The sequence below is a fragment of the Enoplosus armatus genome, chromosome 3 (genome assembly GCF_043641665.1).
Source record: "Enoplosus armatus isolate fEnoArm2 chromosome 3, fEnoArm2.hap1, whole genome shotgun sequence".
NCBI lineage: Eukaryota > Metazoa > Chordata > Actinopteri > Centrarchiformes > Enoplosidae > Enoplosus > Enoplosus armatus.
The window spans coordinates 27,865,172-27,883,292 of record NC_092182.1 but is presented as its reverse complement, the minus strand read 5'-3'; the positions used below and the strand labels follow the sequence as shown (position 1 = coordinate 27,883,292).

The 18,121-nt window shown below is 42.4% G+C and overlaps 1 protein-coding gene across 1 annotated transcript in view; it reads right to left on the bottom strand.

Annotated features, from left to right (window-relative positions):
• The window catches only part of grm7 (glutamate metabotropic receptor 7), a 222,415-nt gene that overhangs the window by 128,790 nt on the left and 75,504 nt on the right, over positions 1-18,121 (bottom strand). The window contains exon 2 of the mRNA XM_070901851.1: positions 16,311-16,527. Within this exon, the coding sequence (XP_070757952.1) occupies positions 16,311-16,527 (217 nt within the window). The remainder of the gene's footprint in view (positions 1-16,310; positions 16,528-18,121) is intronic.

The window sequence follows — 18,121 nt, the reverse complement described above, 5'->3', positions numbered from 1 at the left end:
GTGAGCTAAATCAGCTCATGGGACTGTAAGTAACCATAAGTGTTTTGCATCTAACAGCTAGTTGCATTCTCCCATGCTGCACGGGATAACTGTGAGGAAGCTAGCGTGATAAGCTAGAGGCTAAATGGGGATTTTACCTTGGAGGAGAGGTTGGAGTTGGGCTTGTGGATGGCTCTAGTGTCATGGGATGTTTCTGTGGCTCTTTGCACAATAAGCCAGAGGCTAACTAGTGAATTTGAAATGAGTTCAAGGCTTTAGGGCAGGCTGTGGGTAGCGAGCTGGCTATAAAACTGCAGGCCCTTCTGTTGGGCACTCAGTCAACGTCATTACTCTGTGAGATTCTGGCACACCTAATGTGAGTCTTGCATGTATATAAATAGCTACAGGAGGTTAGCTGCTGGACACACAGGAGCAACAGTCCACAGGTGCAGGACGCTGGAAACAGATGTCGAGTTTGCTCTACTGTGGCATTTGTGAGCTACCATAAGAAACCTACAACCTCATTCAAGAAGGCTAGTGTCTCCCAAAATCTGATTTCTCTTTGTGATTCTCAGATTGATGTTAGCTTCTCACGTTGCTTGCTGACCTGTGTGGCGTGGGGATCAAGATTTCTTTCTTGCAGAGTTGAAGGGAATTAACCCCCTCTAACCTGGCTGTGGATATGACCCCCCATTTGGTGTCAAGAACCAACCCTTCAAAGACTCACAAGGACACTGATCAAAGCCTTTTACTACCTCGGGATCCCCAATAACTTGATATACTGTCAGAACGCCAACATTCCAGGAGGTAGACAGGAAGTTCCAAAGGGACGGACGGTGCAACACAAAATGTATGAAGTTCTGCTTTAATATGTTGATTTAGATGCAGGAACCACAGAAACGGAGCCAACAGGAACTGTCAATCCGGTAATGTTTAAGAGGTGTAACCTAGGTGGATAGGCTTTCTCAACAGACAGCGATGTACCACGTGTCCATGACTCAAGAGTCCTTACAGCAGCAGGTTGGTTGTACGTGATTGCCATTTGTGACATTTAAGTGATATCTGTTTATTCATAAGAGCTATTTAGTCAGACGTGGGGAAACTGTATTAAGTCAGTACAAGGGAACAAGGGAAGGATGGGAGGAGGTGATGTCTGATGACAGAGACTATAGACAGAAGAGACCCAAAGTTTCATTATTCCTCTCACCTTCTTCAACCTCTACTCTGTCTCGCTGACACTCTTGTCAATCTTTCACTCCAAGCTCACCTGTCACTCAAAGCCCAGCTCCGATGGCAACTAAGCCTGATCTCCTGAGTCCAAAATAACCCGCGGAAGCCCAGCACCTAGCTAGCACCCATAAAATACTGCTTCCAGCCTCAAGGAAACCTCCTCAAGTCGGCTGCAACATCTGGGCCTGTAACAAACTTTGAGAGAGTAAGACGGACCCTCGTCCCTCCACGGGAAGTGACCGACTCATGGCTCAGTTTTGGCTTCCTAGCTCTCTGCTGCTGAACGGTACTTTAAATGGCCTGGTTGGCGTTTAACCTTTTCATCCATGTGGTGTTCCCCCCTCAGTCCCATAAAGTAACTATCTTTTGTCAATCTTTGGAAGATACGGTGATCCTCATTCCATTTATTGATGGCCTGTGACAGTATTCATTACCTTATCAAATCATTCATCATTGCATTACTCATTCATGTGTATACTCAGTAGCTATCAGGTGGTTGTGTAGATAGTAGACATACATCTGCTCATGGGGGTCAACAGAGAAGCTGTTAAAGACTCTTTTGATGGAGGATGCATCGGTGCCATTTTTTCTCATTGATGCGGCTTCATTCAGGTAATTAGGACTATTAACAGTGCATAAAAACACAATGACTCACAGGACAGTGTTGTTGTCTCAGTGGCTTCGATAGTAATGAAATACAGAGCATTAGTCAACACATTTCTAAAAGCCTGCACACATCATACAAGCTCTGAACAAGAAAGAAATTGTTGTTCTAAATATTATTCCCACGTCTTACAGGATTATTTCTAATGTGACAATTCAAAGGTATTAGGACTCTAAAGATGTGCTGATGCTTTTCATTGAGAAACTGCTCTCAATATTTTCAATTAATTTAAAGAACTTTAAATCCCCAAATCCAGGCATTCGACAAGTAGTCTATATTGACTTTGCCACATTTGTGCATTGGAGGCAGGACTTAAAGAAGGGGGGTGTCCACAGAAGGCCTGTTCTCACCAAAAAGAGGCGCATTGAGATTGATCTGTGTGGCAAAATTGTTGGATGTAGAGGTGAACTACTGTAGCTGGACAGTACAATATGGTGACTAACTGGCTAGCATAGCTTCTTTCTATCTTGTCCATATTGAGAATTCCTCTGAGGGGAGGAGATGTTGTAAGGATTATTGTTCTTTTTATTTCAAAGGTGGGAGCTGTTGTGATTGGGCCACCTGATCAATAACCTTTTTGATGATAACATAGACAACAAAGTGCGGTGGATGGTTTTCATGTTCCTTCCAGTTGAGGACTGGTCTGCTCGAGTGACAACAGTTTGGGATCTAAGTGACTGATGGAACCTCTCCTGGTCTTCATGCTGAGCTGCAATGCTGCCTCTGTTTGTAAAATATTCTTGTCTGAAAGTAAAGGAAAATTGGTTCCTCAGTGACATATATATATCATGAATATCATGTATTCACAGTAAAAATCACATTCTTTCATTCCTCCTAAAATTGGCCCCTGGCTGCAGTCGTAGCTGAAGGCTTCATATTGTGCTATGTTCTGTAGTTGGGATCTTGCCTGTGGCAGACACAGCTGAGGGAAATTATGGGTGTATGTCATACATAAGACTGGATAGGTTTACAGAAATTGCTACAGTGTCATTCAGGCTTTGCCATCTCGCAGTAACTACCGTAGATATTGACATACAGGAACAAGAAATAACAGTGAAGGGAAAACATTAGATACTGTAGTATATACACTGCAATAATGTGACGTGAATAGTTACAGTGTATGTTCACCAAGATTACCTGGTCTTCCACATGGGAATGTAACTGACATGGCAGATATGTATTCTACAGCTGTGACAGAAGAAAAGGACTTGCAGGTACTTTCACCTGTCCGGTGCGTCTTGTTTTCCACACTGCGTTTACAGAATGAACTCTCCAAGTTACTCACAGCCTTTCAAAAAACTGAACTACAGTTCAGCCAAATTCATTCATCATGGCTTCAAACATGACAATATTATTTCTGCATCATTTAACGCTATACAAAGTGTTAATGAACACAGTAGCCTGATACCCCACAGCACAGATACCCCGATGAGCACTTGTACATCTACACGCACACACACGCACGCACGCACATGCACGCACAAACACACACGCACACACACACACACGCACGCACGCACGCACGCGCACGCACGCACATGCACGCACAAACACACACACGCACACACACACACACGCACGCACAAACACACACACGCACACACGCACGCACGCACGCACACACACGCACACGCACACACACACCTCTGGATTTGTAATGAATCCAGTGCTGTTCCTCGTCTCTGCTAATGAAAGAGGAGATGCTCACCAGCAGATCCCCTTTCTAATCTTTCTGCTAACAGAAGGCTAATAAAGGGGCCAGAGTCAATTATTGACCAGAGAAATGAACATTTGATGAGGTGGTGATAGTCAGAGGAGACAGCAACCAGCATTTCTATTTTCTCCAGGGCACATGAAGAGAGAGAGAGAGAGAGAGAGAGAGAGAGAGAGAGAGAGAGAGAGAATGAGAGGGAAAGACATTTTGCCATTTTGTGAACACAAACATCCATCAGAAGTCCAAAGAAGACGCTGAGGCCTGTTCTTTTGTGGACAGATGGACCGGCAGCAGTGCTCCTTCAGATTCTGCTGCTTCACAGGTTGTTCAGCTGCACATCATGAATAGGTTTGCACTCAAGAAACCAGGTTACACAGGTAATCAGAGAATGTGTTGCGCTGTAGTGACCTGGTTACTGTAAATCCACACGTACATGCAGCAGGTCAGTATTCACATGTTTTAACTGTATTAGTGAGAGAAGACGCAGCGTAGGTCCGTTAAGCTGTGGAAAAGAACTTATTCTCGTCCTCCAAATGAAACATGCAAAAGAGGGCCCTGGATCACCCTGTATAAATAAAGGTTGAAGGAATGAATGAAACAAGGATGTTTCCCGCCTCACTTTAGTAGAAGTGCAGCATTAATGAGTGACCATTAAGTCAAAAGACAATTTGCCAAAATGGCCACATCTGTACTGCAACACAGTGAGTAAGCAAGGCGGAAAGTAACTAAGTACCTTTACTCAAGTACTGTACTTACAGTAAGTACAATTGTACTTTACTTGAGTGTTTCCATTTTCTGCTTAAAAGTGTAAGAGGCCGAGACTGAGAGAGACAAAGTGTGGTAAGAGAAGAGAAAGGAAGACAAACGGGGAGAGATTTCCACAGCATGAATAAATACACTGACAACAAGATGGTAAGTAAGACAGAAAGCAGCAAGACATTTCCTTCCAATGTGTTCAGTAAAATAGAGAAAGAAGACAGGATGTGATGGTGGAGACACAGTCAGAGGAGGGCAAAGAAAGAGAGGTGGAGAACAGTGTTTTTCATGTGATTGAGTGCAGAGCATATGGCAAAGCTGAGGCCATTACAAGGTCTCCTGCCTCAGGGGAAGAGGGATAATGGGAATCTCACATTCATCACCAAAGTCTGCGGGTACAACGGAGCTACAGGTCGAAGAAGCTGTCACTTTGTGAATCCTCACTGCCATGCAACGTCACAGTTAATATAGGCATTATACATTATGTTCATTGTAAACCACTAAGGCTGCAAGTAATGATTACTCCTAAATAATCAATACATTATTTGCCCCCACCCCCAAATCAATTAATTATAAAATGAATAATTTCATGATCTATAAATGGAGCAGTATGCACCGAACATGTTGTAAAATCCCCTGTGAAACTGGAAAATGACGCTGTTTTATTGAATTAATGGTCGAAACCTCAAAGTCAATCCAATATTATGCTCTGTAACATAATTCATTAACTGACATATCAGTCTGTACAAAACAGTTTCAACAGGAAAACAGTCACAGTGAATGTTTAAATAGCTGCATTTAAAGTAAAACAAAAAACCCAACAAACTTCAAGACCTGTTTGTTTCCCAGAATGACTGCAACATATTCATTATCACTCGCCATCACTGCACACATCTACAGTTAGTCATTGGCAGTCTGAGCTAAAGTGTACCTATTTGCCAGTTTTGTTTCTGTACTTTGTTTCGGTGTTTGATGTTGCACACAAAGTATTTGGCTGCTCGTATCAAATATAATTTGGCTCACAGAATTCAGCTGTGGATTATTTGGAATGTAAAATAATCTTCTAAATGTTTGATTTGGTTACATGCTCATTGGAAAAAAGTCACTTTGTCACATTGAGATTTTCAAACTTTGAGGCGGAGAAATGAGGGGGGTCCAGAGGACATAAGAAGACATAAGAAGCTGTGAGGTGACACAGGTGCATGCAGGTGGGCTAAAAACAACAGGAAGTTAATCATTATAGTTTTTCAGTAAACTGCTGCAGTAGTGGCTGTGACACACAGTTCAGGGGGGCAATTTGGTACTTTAAAACATTTAGGGCCCGATTGTTCCAATTCGTGCATACTTTTTAAGTCTGACGGGGTACTTATGAGTACTTCCATGTCGATAATTTGAGTTTATTTATATGCTAAATTCCCATATTGTCTAGTACATGTGCCGCCGGATTCCTCAACAAACAGCAACAAACCTGCATTCAGTGAAACTGTAACAGTACTATTTAATGTGGCATTGAACTGCAGATTGTGACACTGAGGAAGAGTATTGACTAAAACGTAGTTACATAAAGTAATACAACTGAATAAGTGAAGAGAAAAGTGTGCGAGTTTATGGCCCTCGTCCTGTTACTGAGGCTTTTTGTACCAAGCATGCCAAAAATGTGCTTGTATTTCTTCAAGTGGAATGTAATTCAAATCTAGAAAAAGTGAGAATAGTGTGAAATCAGTGCAACCCCCCCACCCCCCCCCCCACCCCCAATCCACATGGAGCAGTTTGACAGCTTCAATGAACCGCTCAGCTGATGTATCAGTGCATCCATGATGCAGCACCACTCAGGCCGTCTCCATCGTCTCCTGCAGTTTAATACTTTAACTTCATTTTCTGTGAGAGTCCTCATTTTCCACTTGAATTATGGTGTTCAACTGTCCATTTCACAGTAACCAAGACTGGGAAACATTTTCCTGAAAACAAAAGCATTTATTGAGCTCAGTCTCATCACAGGAGCTCACAGATTCTCCAGACAAGAAATGCATTTTGGGTAAGGGAGGCAGTATACAAGCTAAACGGTATGCTGTGTGTGTCAGGGTGATGGATAGACTAATATGTGATGTTATGACTGCATTGTCAGTGTGGAACATGAACTGATAAATGAGGTTATTCTGAGCTTTTACATATCTCTGGGTCTTTTTGGACTCACCAAGTTTTAATGCACAGAGATGGGAAACTGTTGGAAAACCATGGAATAAAATTCTGGTGGGGAAATACTGAATCTTTCACTGTTTGTTGCCCTGGACATGAACTCGCCGTCTCCTCACTGCATTTTAAATTGAGTCTGTTTTACAGGAAAGCATGTTGTAAAACAGGACATGTTCTTGCCATGAAAAGTACTGTAGCAGCTTACTTTATCCCAGTTCCAGTCTTTTGACTTCCACTTTAAGCGTCTTAGCTTATCTGAAGGAAGTCATACAGGCTGATTTGAAAGGATGTTGTCTGCTCTTATCTTTGGCCTCGAGACACAGCGGATGCAGAGCGTTTGTGGAGGAGCTTCTCCTTCACTTTGGCTCACAACTATCCAGAGTGAATACATAGTGCGGCACATACACAAGACATTTACACTCTGCTTCGAAAACAGAGCAGCACTGTTTCCGTTTTAATTGTAGTGTAACAGTCGCTGTAGGCGGATGGGAGCCCCAAAACAATGTGTTGACATTTAAATGACGGCGTCCTCTAGTTTCCATATGAATTATGACTCGTGTCAATTGGGAGCAAAGGAGGAAGTCAGGTGACATCAGACTTATACGGGAGACTGCTGTCCACTTCCTGTTTCCCATTGACAGTCAGTGTTCACTAACCTAAACCACCTGGTTATCATTGTAACCATGGTGACAAAAGTCCTTAAGAAAGTCGTACCTTTAACACATATCTAAAGCCATTCATGTGCAGCCACAGATACTGTGAAGAAGTGTATCTACTGTTTTTCTTCCTTTGCTTGGGGTCATACCTTTTACCTGGATTCACCTGCACAATGAACAGTATTATTAGTATTAGTATTATTATGACAGTATCAGGGCCTTCATAGACAGCTACAAACGACGTATTCTGTCATTTCAGTTGGGGGATTGTTGACCTTTACAGTAAGAGCTTCCCACTTTTGGAACATGCTTCCATTAAACATACGATATAGCGTCTCTTATTGTTCCTTCTGTCTTCTGTAATGTGATTCTATGTTGTCCTACTTCAACAGCCTGCACTGATCGTCTCTTTAACATCATTTTGTATTAATTGCCTGACTTGTACACGTCCTACTTTGCATGATGCTGCCTCACTCAAAGCTTTTCATCCTGTTCAGCTCTCTTGTTCCTAATTTTACATGTTGTATATTTTATTGTTGTTTTGGCTAATTTAACATCGAGCCAACATTAGCCTTTTGGCTAACTCTAGTACATTCACAGCGATGTTGATCAATGTGTGTTGTCCCTGAAAATAAATATAAAACAAATAAAAAGTAGCAGGCTACCTACTGTAATACAAATCTTACAGAGACAGAGGATTTCACCTACTCATCAAAACAAACACACGTACATTTAGAGAAACTTCAGTCACTGAGGGTCCATCCCTCTGTTCAGTCAGACTAACTGTAGGACTCACAGAAGACACACAGGCTGTTTATACATCAAAGCAGAACTTCTTCAAGAGCAGATTTGTGATGAGAATTAAAACTACACAAAGGTTTGATGGTAAAGTAATGAGATCCAGCCTTCTGCTGCTCAGCTTCTTGGTTTGCTGTTGTTCAATAAGAGCTAAACTCAGAAGAGTCACGAATCACAGTGGCTGTTCTGATGAGTCACTGAGTGAGTCATTACCTACAGCGACTACACCTTCCTCTTCCTGTAACTCGGCTGACGGCTCGGTAGGCAGCCTTCTGAGATGGCAGTCATTAAATGAGCTAGTGGCACTTTGGTGGAGTGAAGACAACATGGTGAGGAGATACATCACTGTGTTTCCTGTGACCCTATACCTGGTTAGTTAAGCTGTTACACACAGTCCAGTTTACACCTGGTTAGTTACACTGACAGTCCAGTTTACACCTGGTTAGTTATGCTGTTACACACAGTCCAGTTTACACCTGGTTAGTTATGCTGTTACACACAGTCCAGTTTACACCTGGTTAGTTAAGCTATTACAGTCCAGTTTACACCTGGTTAGTTACACTGTCACAGTCCAGTTTACACCTGGTTAGTTACACTGACAGTCCAGTTTACACCTGGTTAGTTACACTGACAGTCCAGTTTACACCTGGTTAGTTATGCTGTTACACACAGTCCAGTTTACACCTGGCTAGTTAAGCTGTTACAGTCCAGTTTACACCTGGTTAGTTAAGCTGTTACAGTCCAGTTTACACCTGGTTAGTTAAGCTGTTACAGTCCAGTTTACACCTGGTTAGTTATGCTGTTACACACAGTCCAGTTTACACCTGGTTAGTTATGCTGTTACACACAGTCCAGTTTACACCTGGTTAGTTAAGCTGTTACAGTCCAGTTTACACCTGGTTAGTTACACTGACAGTCCAGTTTACACCTGGTTAGTTATGCTGTTACACACAGTCCAGTTTACACCTGGTTAGTTAAGCTGTTACAGTCCAGTTTACACCTGGTTAGTTATGCTGTTACACACAGTCCAGTTTACACCTGGTTAGTTAAGCTGTTACAGTCCAGTTTACACCTGGTTAGTTATGCTGTTACACAGAGTCCTACGACAACTCAGACAACTCTAGAAGATGCATTTTCAGCAAGAATAACAGGCGTTAAGACAGTTCATATTTTCAGTTTTTACTGTGCTAAGCTAACCACCAAACTCAAATGAACACTCAGATAAAAACACTCCAGAGTAAACAACAGAACCTGCAGCAAGACTTTTTTCTTTTCTCTTGACGTGATATTGAGGATATCTGATGTGTATAAAAAGCAGTCGGCTGCAACCTTCGAATTCTAAAGAATGACGACGCTTCACATGAAGACTTCACCTTGAAATATTAATGTTGCTTAGACTCAATATTACAGCCATTAAGCTGCTCTTTAAAATGCTTGTTTTGAAATTAGTCAGCATCAAATCAGGACTTTGCTTATGTGGTGAAACAAAAGAGAGAAGCATGAAAAGCGATCAGTCAATGTCAGTCTGATGGAGAAAAATTGCTGTTTGGTGATTATGACTGAGCTGTTTGGAAGACAAGAAAAAGAAGGGGTGGATTTGTTTTACAAAATGGAATACTTAGGGGAGAGCAGAGAAGTTGTTTTGATGAATGGCGGCATCGCTGTACGGAGATAAGCTGAGGAAACATTAGTACAGCCTGTGCAGCGATGAACTATATTACTGAACACGGATGCCATATGTTTCCTCTCGTTGACTGATCTCTCCCTGAATCGGTTCAGACTGGCTATCATTCCCGGAGTAACACACCATGGTCTGATGAAGTAAAGTGAAAACACCTCTCTTTTCATTTCTAGTGTCCTCCTTTCCACCCCCACCCCCCCAACCCCCCAACCCCACCTCCAGCTCCCACCATGGTGATAAGTATGTGTCACTTCTCTGTGTCTATGGGAGCAGAAGAGGCTAATAAACAGCTGAAGCATGGCATCCGGGATTCCCAGGTAATCAAAAAGGCAAATTATGCGCTGCATTAACTGGTGTGTTGCTTCTAATATCTCTCCAGCCTAATGAATTTATAAATAAACACGCTGAGGGGATGGATGTTTACAAAGAAGATGGAGGAGGATGAAGAGGCAAACAGCTGCAGAGTCACCGTGGAAACACGACCTGAGGAGCCTCAACAGCAAACTGCTACTGTCAGTGTAGACAGGCTGGGTGGTAGGCCGTCCAACAGCCGCCATCACATCACACTACCACCCTGTAAATAAGTCTGTCACGTATGTAAAGGATTTCACTTCTTAAGCACGTTTGCCAAGAAATGTTTTTGGCAGATCCTGTAGAAACTGTTACACACTGAAAATATAAACATCAAACGCCATTAAAATAAAGGTTATGATCATAGACTGTATGTAAAGATGGCCGCCGCGTCGCCACCACAGACTGTATGTAAAGATGGCCGACGCGTCTCCACCACAGACTGTATATAAAGATGGCCAACGCGTCTCCACCACAGACTGTATGTAAAGATGGCCGCCGCGTCGCCACCACAGACTGTATGTAAAGATGGCTGACGCGTCTCCACCACAGACTGTATATAAAGATGGCTGACGTGTTTCCACATAAAGATGGCCGACGCGTCTCCACCACAGACTGTATGTAAAGATGGCCGACGCGTTTCCACATAAAGATGGCCGCCGCGTCTCCACCACAGACTGTATGTAAAGATGGCCGACGCGTTTCCACATAAAGATGGCCGACGCGTCTCCACCACAGACTGTATGTAAAGATGGCCGACGCGTCTCCACCACAGACTGTATGTAAAGATGGCCGACGCGTTTCCACATAAAGATGGCCGCCGCGTCTCCACCACAGACTGTATGTAAAGATGGCCGACGCGTCTCCACCACAGACTGTATGTAAAGATGGCCGACGCGTTTCCACATAAAGATGGCCGACGCGTCTCCACCACAGACTGTATGTAAAGATGGCCGACGCGTCTCCACCACAGACTGTATGTAAAGATGGCCGACGCGTTTCCACATAAAGATGGCCGCCGCGTCTCCACCACAGACTGTATATAAAGATGGCCGACGCGTCTCCACCACAGACTGTGCTACTGCTGCCATCTTGCGCTGGTGACATCATTTGGAGCCAGAGTCTGCGCAGTAGCAATCGGAAAAAAACACTTGAACAAACATCAGCTGATAAGAACTACCTGACAGTGACAGAAACCATCTTTGGGAAAAATCTATTTGATTTTGTTTTTGTAGTTTGGCTCATGTCCCATCTGCTAATGTGGAGGGGGCGGGGTTTATGACCTATACTGCAGCCAGCCACCAGGGGGCGATCAACGTTTTGGCTTCCTTTTCAGGGAGCTGTGATGTCGGCCATCTTTATATACAGTCCATGGTTATGATCTAAAACACTTTAGTTTGCTTCAGTCTTTTCTGTTCTGCGCTGTTATCAGCTGCTCCATGAAGTTGATTTCTCCATTAATCCTCATGTTGGTATTCTGAGCGGCATGCAGACAGATGGCAGACCAGGAAGCACTACAGGCCGCGAGGTGAGCCGCCACCCTGCTGATATGCTGGCTGGTACTGGTATTCTACTGTTACAGTATTATGTGTTTCAGATTTTTGTTAAATTGTTAGTTTAATTGTTAGTAAGAAGCTAACATTCAGACTTGTTGACACTGATATTGCAGCATTTTGTGAGATGTCTGATTTTCTGAGTGTCAGCATTTCTCATGTAAGAAACTATGAAATCAGTTTAATTAAACAGTCGCTGCAGGTGCTTTCTGACGCCTCGTGTGATTTGTTACCAGTACTCTTCACTCAAACGCTCCACATTGCAAATAGCTGGGAGACACAGTTCCCTGCTGCTATCTGCTGCCAATGAGTTCAGATGGTATTGAAGGGGCCCAGTTACCCAGTCAGCATTCTCAACCTCTGAAGAAATGGAAAGCAAATATCTCACAGCATTTTTCTTCACAATCCTGCTGATTCAGGGATAACAAGGGCAGGTTCCTGAGGAGAAGCTGCAGAATAATAACCCTCTTCCTCAAGTGTGCAGCTTTTATTTCATGTCCAAACCCAAACTGACCTGCGTCTGAAAGCTTGTTTTTGTAATTGCTTTGCACTTTAAGTCAAGGGCTGGTTAAGGGGCATTTAACTAACAAGTTGTATTTCCTCATCTTGGCCTGACAAAGGTAGATGTTTGGAAATGGGATTCAGTTAAAATATGTGGCTCCTGTTGAAAAAGCCTTTATTTATGTACTCATTTATTTTTAATTCAAGCTGTGGGCAAGAATACGGAGCACTTACTTACATCTACAAGACACTTCAACATATACTGCCATCCCGACCAGGGCGAGTATTGACTACACCTTCTGTATTTTATGAGCTTGTTTTTATCTCAAAGCAGATCTGTGAAAAATGTGAAGAGGAAGTCTTCAAGGCTTCAGCCTTCATATAGAACAACCGACTGACATCCAGAAGATTATGCAGTAAACGTGGTACTTCCATGTCAACCTGTCAATATTTCCAGGACTGAAGGAAAAGATGTTTCATCAAGTTGGCGACATATATACTATTAAAAGTAGAACATGTCTTCTCTGATGCCTCGTACACTTTTATCCATATTATTCAGGATTTGCAGCAAATTCTATCATAAATAATAGATCCATTTTTGAAAATATGGATTCTCTTCTGCAATAAAAACAGCACAGAACTGTATCTTTGTGTTCCATCAATGAATGATCATGCTGTGGTAAAGATTGTGTCTGTGTCTCATTCAGTATAAATATTCATAAAAATGAAAAGGAAAACACCCGGTCACAGAGCTTCACATGCAGCACTAACGGCAAACTGAAGATGATCATTAATTCACCTTTTAAATGAATTCAGTAACCATGGTGACGTGTTTTGTTCGATAAAGCGTTTTGAATTCACACCTCTGACTGGAAGAAGTACTCAGATCCTTTACTGAAGTAACAGTACGCTACTAATACCACACTGTAAAAATACTCCAGGTAAAAGCATGTAAGTATTATCAGCAACATGTACTTGTAGTATGGAAGGAGACGCGTTCATGTAGTAGTAACATGTTCCCTGTCAGTACTTTATATACTGTTGGGTACTTTCATCTACAGCGATGCATCATATTCTATAAGACCATCGTGTGTTTGTAGCGTCGCTGTCCTGTGAGAACCACCTATCTCTAAAACGTCATGAGCTCAGAAAAACAGTCAAACAGTGTCAATCATGGTCAATCAATACATATCAATACATGTCCTCTCGTTTACAGTCCAAGTAATATGCTTCCTGCCACAACACACAACGGATACTGTAGTAAAGAATGAGGAGAGCTATGATTCCTGTCCCAAGAGAAAGCTGACAGCTTCGTCTGGGAGAGTTAGGACAGCACAGTGTAAATATATATGTGTGCACCATGGGACTACATGGACTACACGGACTACATGGAGCACATGGACTACATGGACTACATGGACTACACGGACTACATGGACTACACGGGACTACATGGAGCACATGGACTACATGTTGCAGGCTCTGCTGTAGAGCGGATCCAGTCAGTCTGCTGAATGACTGCAGAGACGACGAGAAGTTGTGAGAGAAGAAAACTTGAGATAAGACAGAAACTCTTTCCTGCTAATCAGTCTCCTTCCACCTGACTGATCACTGTGGACGAGTCCTCCTGCTTTACCTCCAGAGTGTGTGCGTGTGTGTGTGTGTGTGAGTGTGTGTGTGTGTGTGTGTGTGTGTGCATGTGTGAGTGTGTGCGTGTGTGTGTGTGTGTGAGTGTGTGTGTGTGTGTGTGTGCGTGTGTGTGTGTGTGTGTGTGTGTGTGTGTGTGCGTCTCCTATCTTCAACGCCCTGCTGGAAACGAACGCTGTCTAATTATATTAGCAGCGTTGTGTGTTGGTGTGTGTGCAGGAGTTTGCATGTGGATGTGTGTCTTGTCGAGCGATAGAAGGACCCTCCTGCGATCAATACGTGGTGGATTACTCACAAATCTGCAGATAACCTGGAAAGACCTGAGCACATTTCTCTCTCACGCACACACACAGCTCTTTTATCAGATATGTATCAGCTGAATAGTCAACCAAGAAGGCGTAGTACGTATTCCTGGATCCTGGACACGATAAAATAAGAGGATTTAGGAGGAATTACACCATCAACGCCGTGACCGGGCTCCCGTCCTCCTGCCGTCCTCCTGATGTCTCATGTCTTTCTGAATCCCGGCCCTGTCCTTCCTGCTGTCTCTCTGCACCGTGTGTCAGGTCCTGCTGCTCTCTGGTATTTTAGCCAGTGGTGGAATGTCACAAAGTACATTTACTTTTGAGCTACTTTACTGAAGTATTTCCATTTTCTGCTACTTTATACTTATGTACTATATACTCTCTGCACTATACATCTCAGAGGAATATATTTTAACTTACATTACCAGTTACTTTTCAGATTTATAATACAAAATATAATCAACAAATAAGTGTATTATCATCGGCTGAGATAAGATGAGACTTTACTACCCAGCAGTTTATAAAGTCATTTCAATGAGCTCCACATTTATAATCAATAATCACCATCAATAATTATAAACCAGTACTATCAGATATATTGTTATGAAATATGTGTTATGAGTACTACACTTTTGATACTTTGAGTATATTTTCATGCTAATACTTGTGTACTTTTACTTAAGTAAAATGTTCGATGCAGGACTTTCACTTGTAGTAGTACTTCCACACTGTGGTATTACTGCTTCTTCTAGTACTTCTTCCACTCAGCTGGCCCTGTAGAGACTTGAACCTGAGTGATATTAAACTTTTAAAAGCATATTTTAATGATGACGGGCGAGTTAATAAGGATCCAATCAGCTCATCAACAAACCGAAACAATCCAGTGACACCAGACTGCAGACTGCACCACTGAGACTGTGGAGAAACACTTTTTGGAGAATGATGAATGTGGATTTGGAGCCATCTGTCAGAATGATTCATTTAATCTTCAGATTTGTTTGACAGCACTTTAAATATCACCAACTGCAATAAATACACAATTCATTTCATCAAATCATTGTTCAAAAACCACCAAATCAATGATCAAGGTCTTAACATGTGGAAATACTGGGCAACTGTTTGGTGTAAGCACAGTTAAAAGACTTCGGGGGTCCTGTGTGCACCCTGGCAGCGCTGTGTCCTTTAATAATCCTCTAAAAACTCCAGCACATAAATGTCAGGACACATCCTAACTGGGGAGCTGTGAAGAGTCATCAGATTGCTCTAAATGTCACTGAGATTATTCAGAGAGCAGCCAAAGTCACTGTATACTCCAATTAATTCCTTTCAAACTTCAGTGACTCAGCAATTTATATCTGATCTGTTTGATGTGTATAAGTATGCTGATTTGTTACTTTTGAGTTGAGAAACACGTGAAACAGTCAGGATTTGCACTCCATCATGTTAATACAGGAGTTAAATATGCGTATCATGGTTGAGTGTTCAGATTTGAAGGAGAAGGATTTTTTAAACTAATACTGCATCTATCAGAGGGGCTTTGGGTGCGTAAAGACCGACACAGTATTTCACGTCACATGATGCACTTCGTCATGTTAATACATACAGTACATATTCCAAACCTGTGTTTTGTGCACAAAGTTGCTTTTACCTTCCAACCATGTTTTCATATCATAAAGGGGCATTTTGTATTGTAATATTACAGGTAGTAACAGTGAGGTTGCTGTGTTTCACTCACTTTTTAATAAGGAACTTTAGAGATGATAAAATACACAGTGTTCTCATGTGGTGATGCACATATGTGTTGCCATGGTTACTAAATGTATAAATGCAGGCTGCATGTTGCTTACACAGATTTAAAAGCAGTATTTTTTTTCATTCCTGGGTTAGGGTTAGGGTTAGGGTTACACACAGTCCAGCAGTTGGTCTGCTTTGCTTTCAGACAACAAACAAATCGCACCCGAGCCAGACCGGAAACCAACTCAGACCCTCCTTTCAGGAGGGGTTGTTAAGTTGTCCAGTTGGTAAGTCCACTCCAGAGTTTTGATTGACAGCTGTCACACAGCTAAACACAACAGAGTTTATTTAAACTACGTGACAGCTTCATTGTCCTTGTGTGGAGGTGTAAGAAATGCATCTTCTTAAACCTTTTAGTGATGAGGGTTTAGGGCGAAATGTCACCCGGTAAAGTTACAAAACAGACTCTTCCACTGATGGATTGTTGCTACAGAAACTGGCTGCTGATCATCTTTAGACCACGTTGCACCCACAGCCTCCAGTCTTACCTGCTTCCCTGGAGAGCTGCATGAAGGCGTCCACCCCCTTCTCCCCGTAGCTGCCCTCTGAGGCCACAGTGGACACGTAGTTCCAGCCCATGGCCTTGACGATGTCCACCATCGCCTGGGCCTGGAAACTGTCTGGAGGGACCACCCGAGAGAAGAAGTCGTACCGCCGATCATCACTTAGCTCCGGGGCGGTGGATGCATAGCTGATCTGAGGGATCTGCAGGGAGAGAGTGGAAAAGAGAGGATGACGAGTTAGGAAGGTTTAAGTATGATCCAACTGATCCTCTGGAGGATTTGGAAACAGTGGTGTATACATGTGTGTGTTGTGGCTGAGTAAAACTTCCTCCTGTCACAATGTTGAACACAGAAAGAAGGATAAATGTAGTTCATGAGCCAAAAAGGTTGAGAACTACTGACTTAGTTAAAAACCTCTGATGGATCCCCATGAGACTCAGACACAGAGCAAACCTGCACATAACTAAGTCAAGCGATCGCGTGCACCCACTCCTGAACCGCGTGTGAGCTGAAGTGTTGGATTGTTAGAGCTTCTAGAGAGTTGAACGTATTGAGAGAGTACACCTGGGATGCTCTGTTCAGGATATAGTGACGTACTAGTCAACAGTTCAGGGTCTCCCCACCTGTCCAACATTAAACTGCCCAATAAACACATGAAGGTTCACTTTACCTTCAGACAAACAAACACCAGAGACCAAAGTTTATCTTCCCAAAGTCTTTCTATCTACACTTTTTCTATAAATCGACCACATAGACCAAATTTAAATGGTTACTTTATAGCTTGAAAACATATCAGAATGTATTTAGAGACACAACAACAGTTATAGAATGGAGATTATAACAGTAACGAGCTGGACTCAAAGTCTCCTCTATTGATGTGAAGGTATGGACACTAATGAGTAAAAGAATTAATGAATGATGGGATGACATTATGGCTTACATTCTAGCACTATATTGGCATGAATATATAAAGCCAAACTGAAATAAGTCCAACTGACTGAAACTTGAAAAGGTTTATAAATTAAGAAGAAAGTAAATTCGAGAGAGAAACTTCAGTTTAAAGTGGCTGATAAAAATATGGAGCTGCATCTTAACTGATTTCACTGGAAACTGAGTTTGTTTAAGGTAAAAAGTAAGTAGCTAACTTATGTAAGAAACTGAGCATAAATGTGGGAGATGACAGTTTGACACAGCGAGAGGAAGAGGTGTTCATGGTAATTACAGATAATCTGAGAGAGGTCAGGGATTATTTAAGCTCTGTCCATCAAGGTCTTCACTAATGGTCAGTAAAAATTTAATTCCATCCCTCAGGAAAATCTCTGAGAAACTCTTAAAGTTGCAAATCCCCCCAGCAGATATTTCTTCTAATTACCCTTTGATCTGTTGGGAGTGGACATGCACTCGTGTTACGTAAGGGCTCAAACTCTGATGTGTGCAGAGGCTCACAGAAATTCTTGTCAATCCACAGCGTATTACACATGGCTCATTATATCATTTATTTTTCAAAAAGAAAATGAATGCCACAAAGATCGAGGGGATATTGGATTTGAAGAATTGCAGCACAAACACTTTACTGATATAGAAGGACTCTAGCACATAATCAGCAGCTCATTTGCACTTTCTCCCTGTTTGTCTTCAGTTTCTGTTACCAGAGGCCTTTCCTGAGCTGTCAGCGTCGCAACAGAACCTCATTTACTCTGAACTGTGGTGATCAGTATCCTCCTGCAGCAGGTAAAAACAGATTTTGGGACATAAAATCTACTTTAAAATTGGTTTTAACCAACCTGAGCCTATTA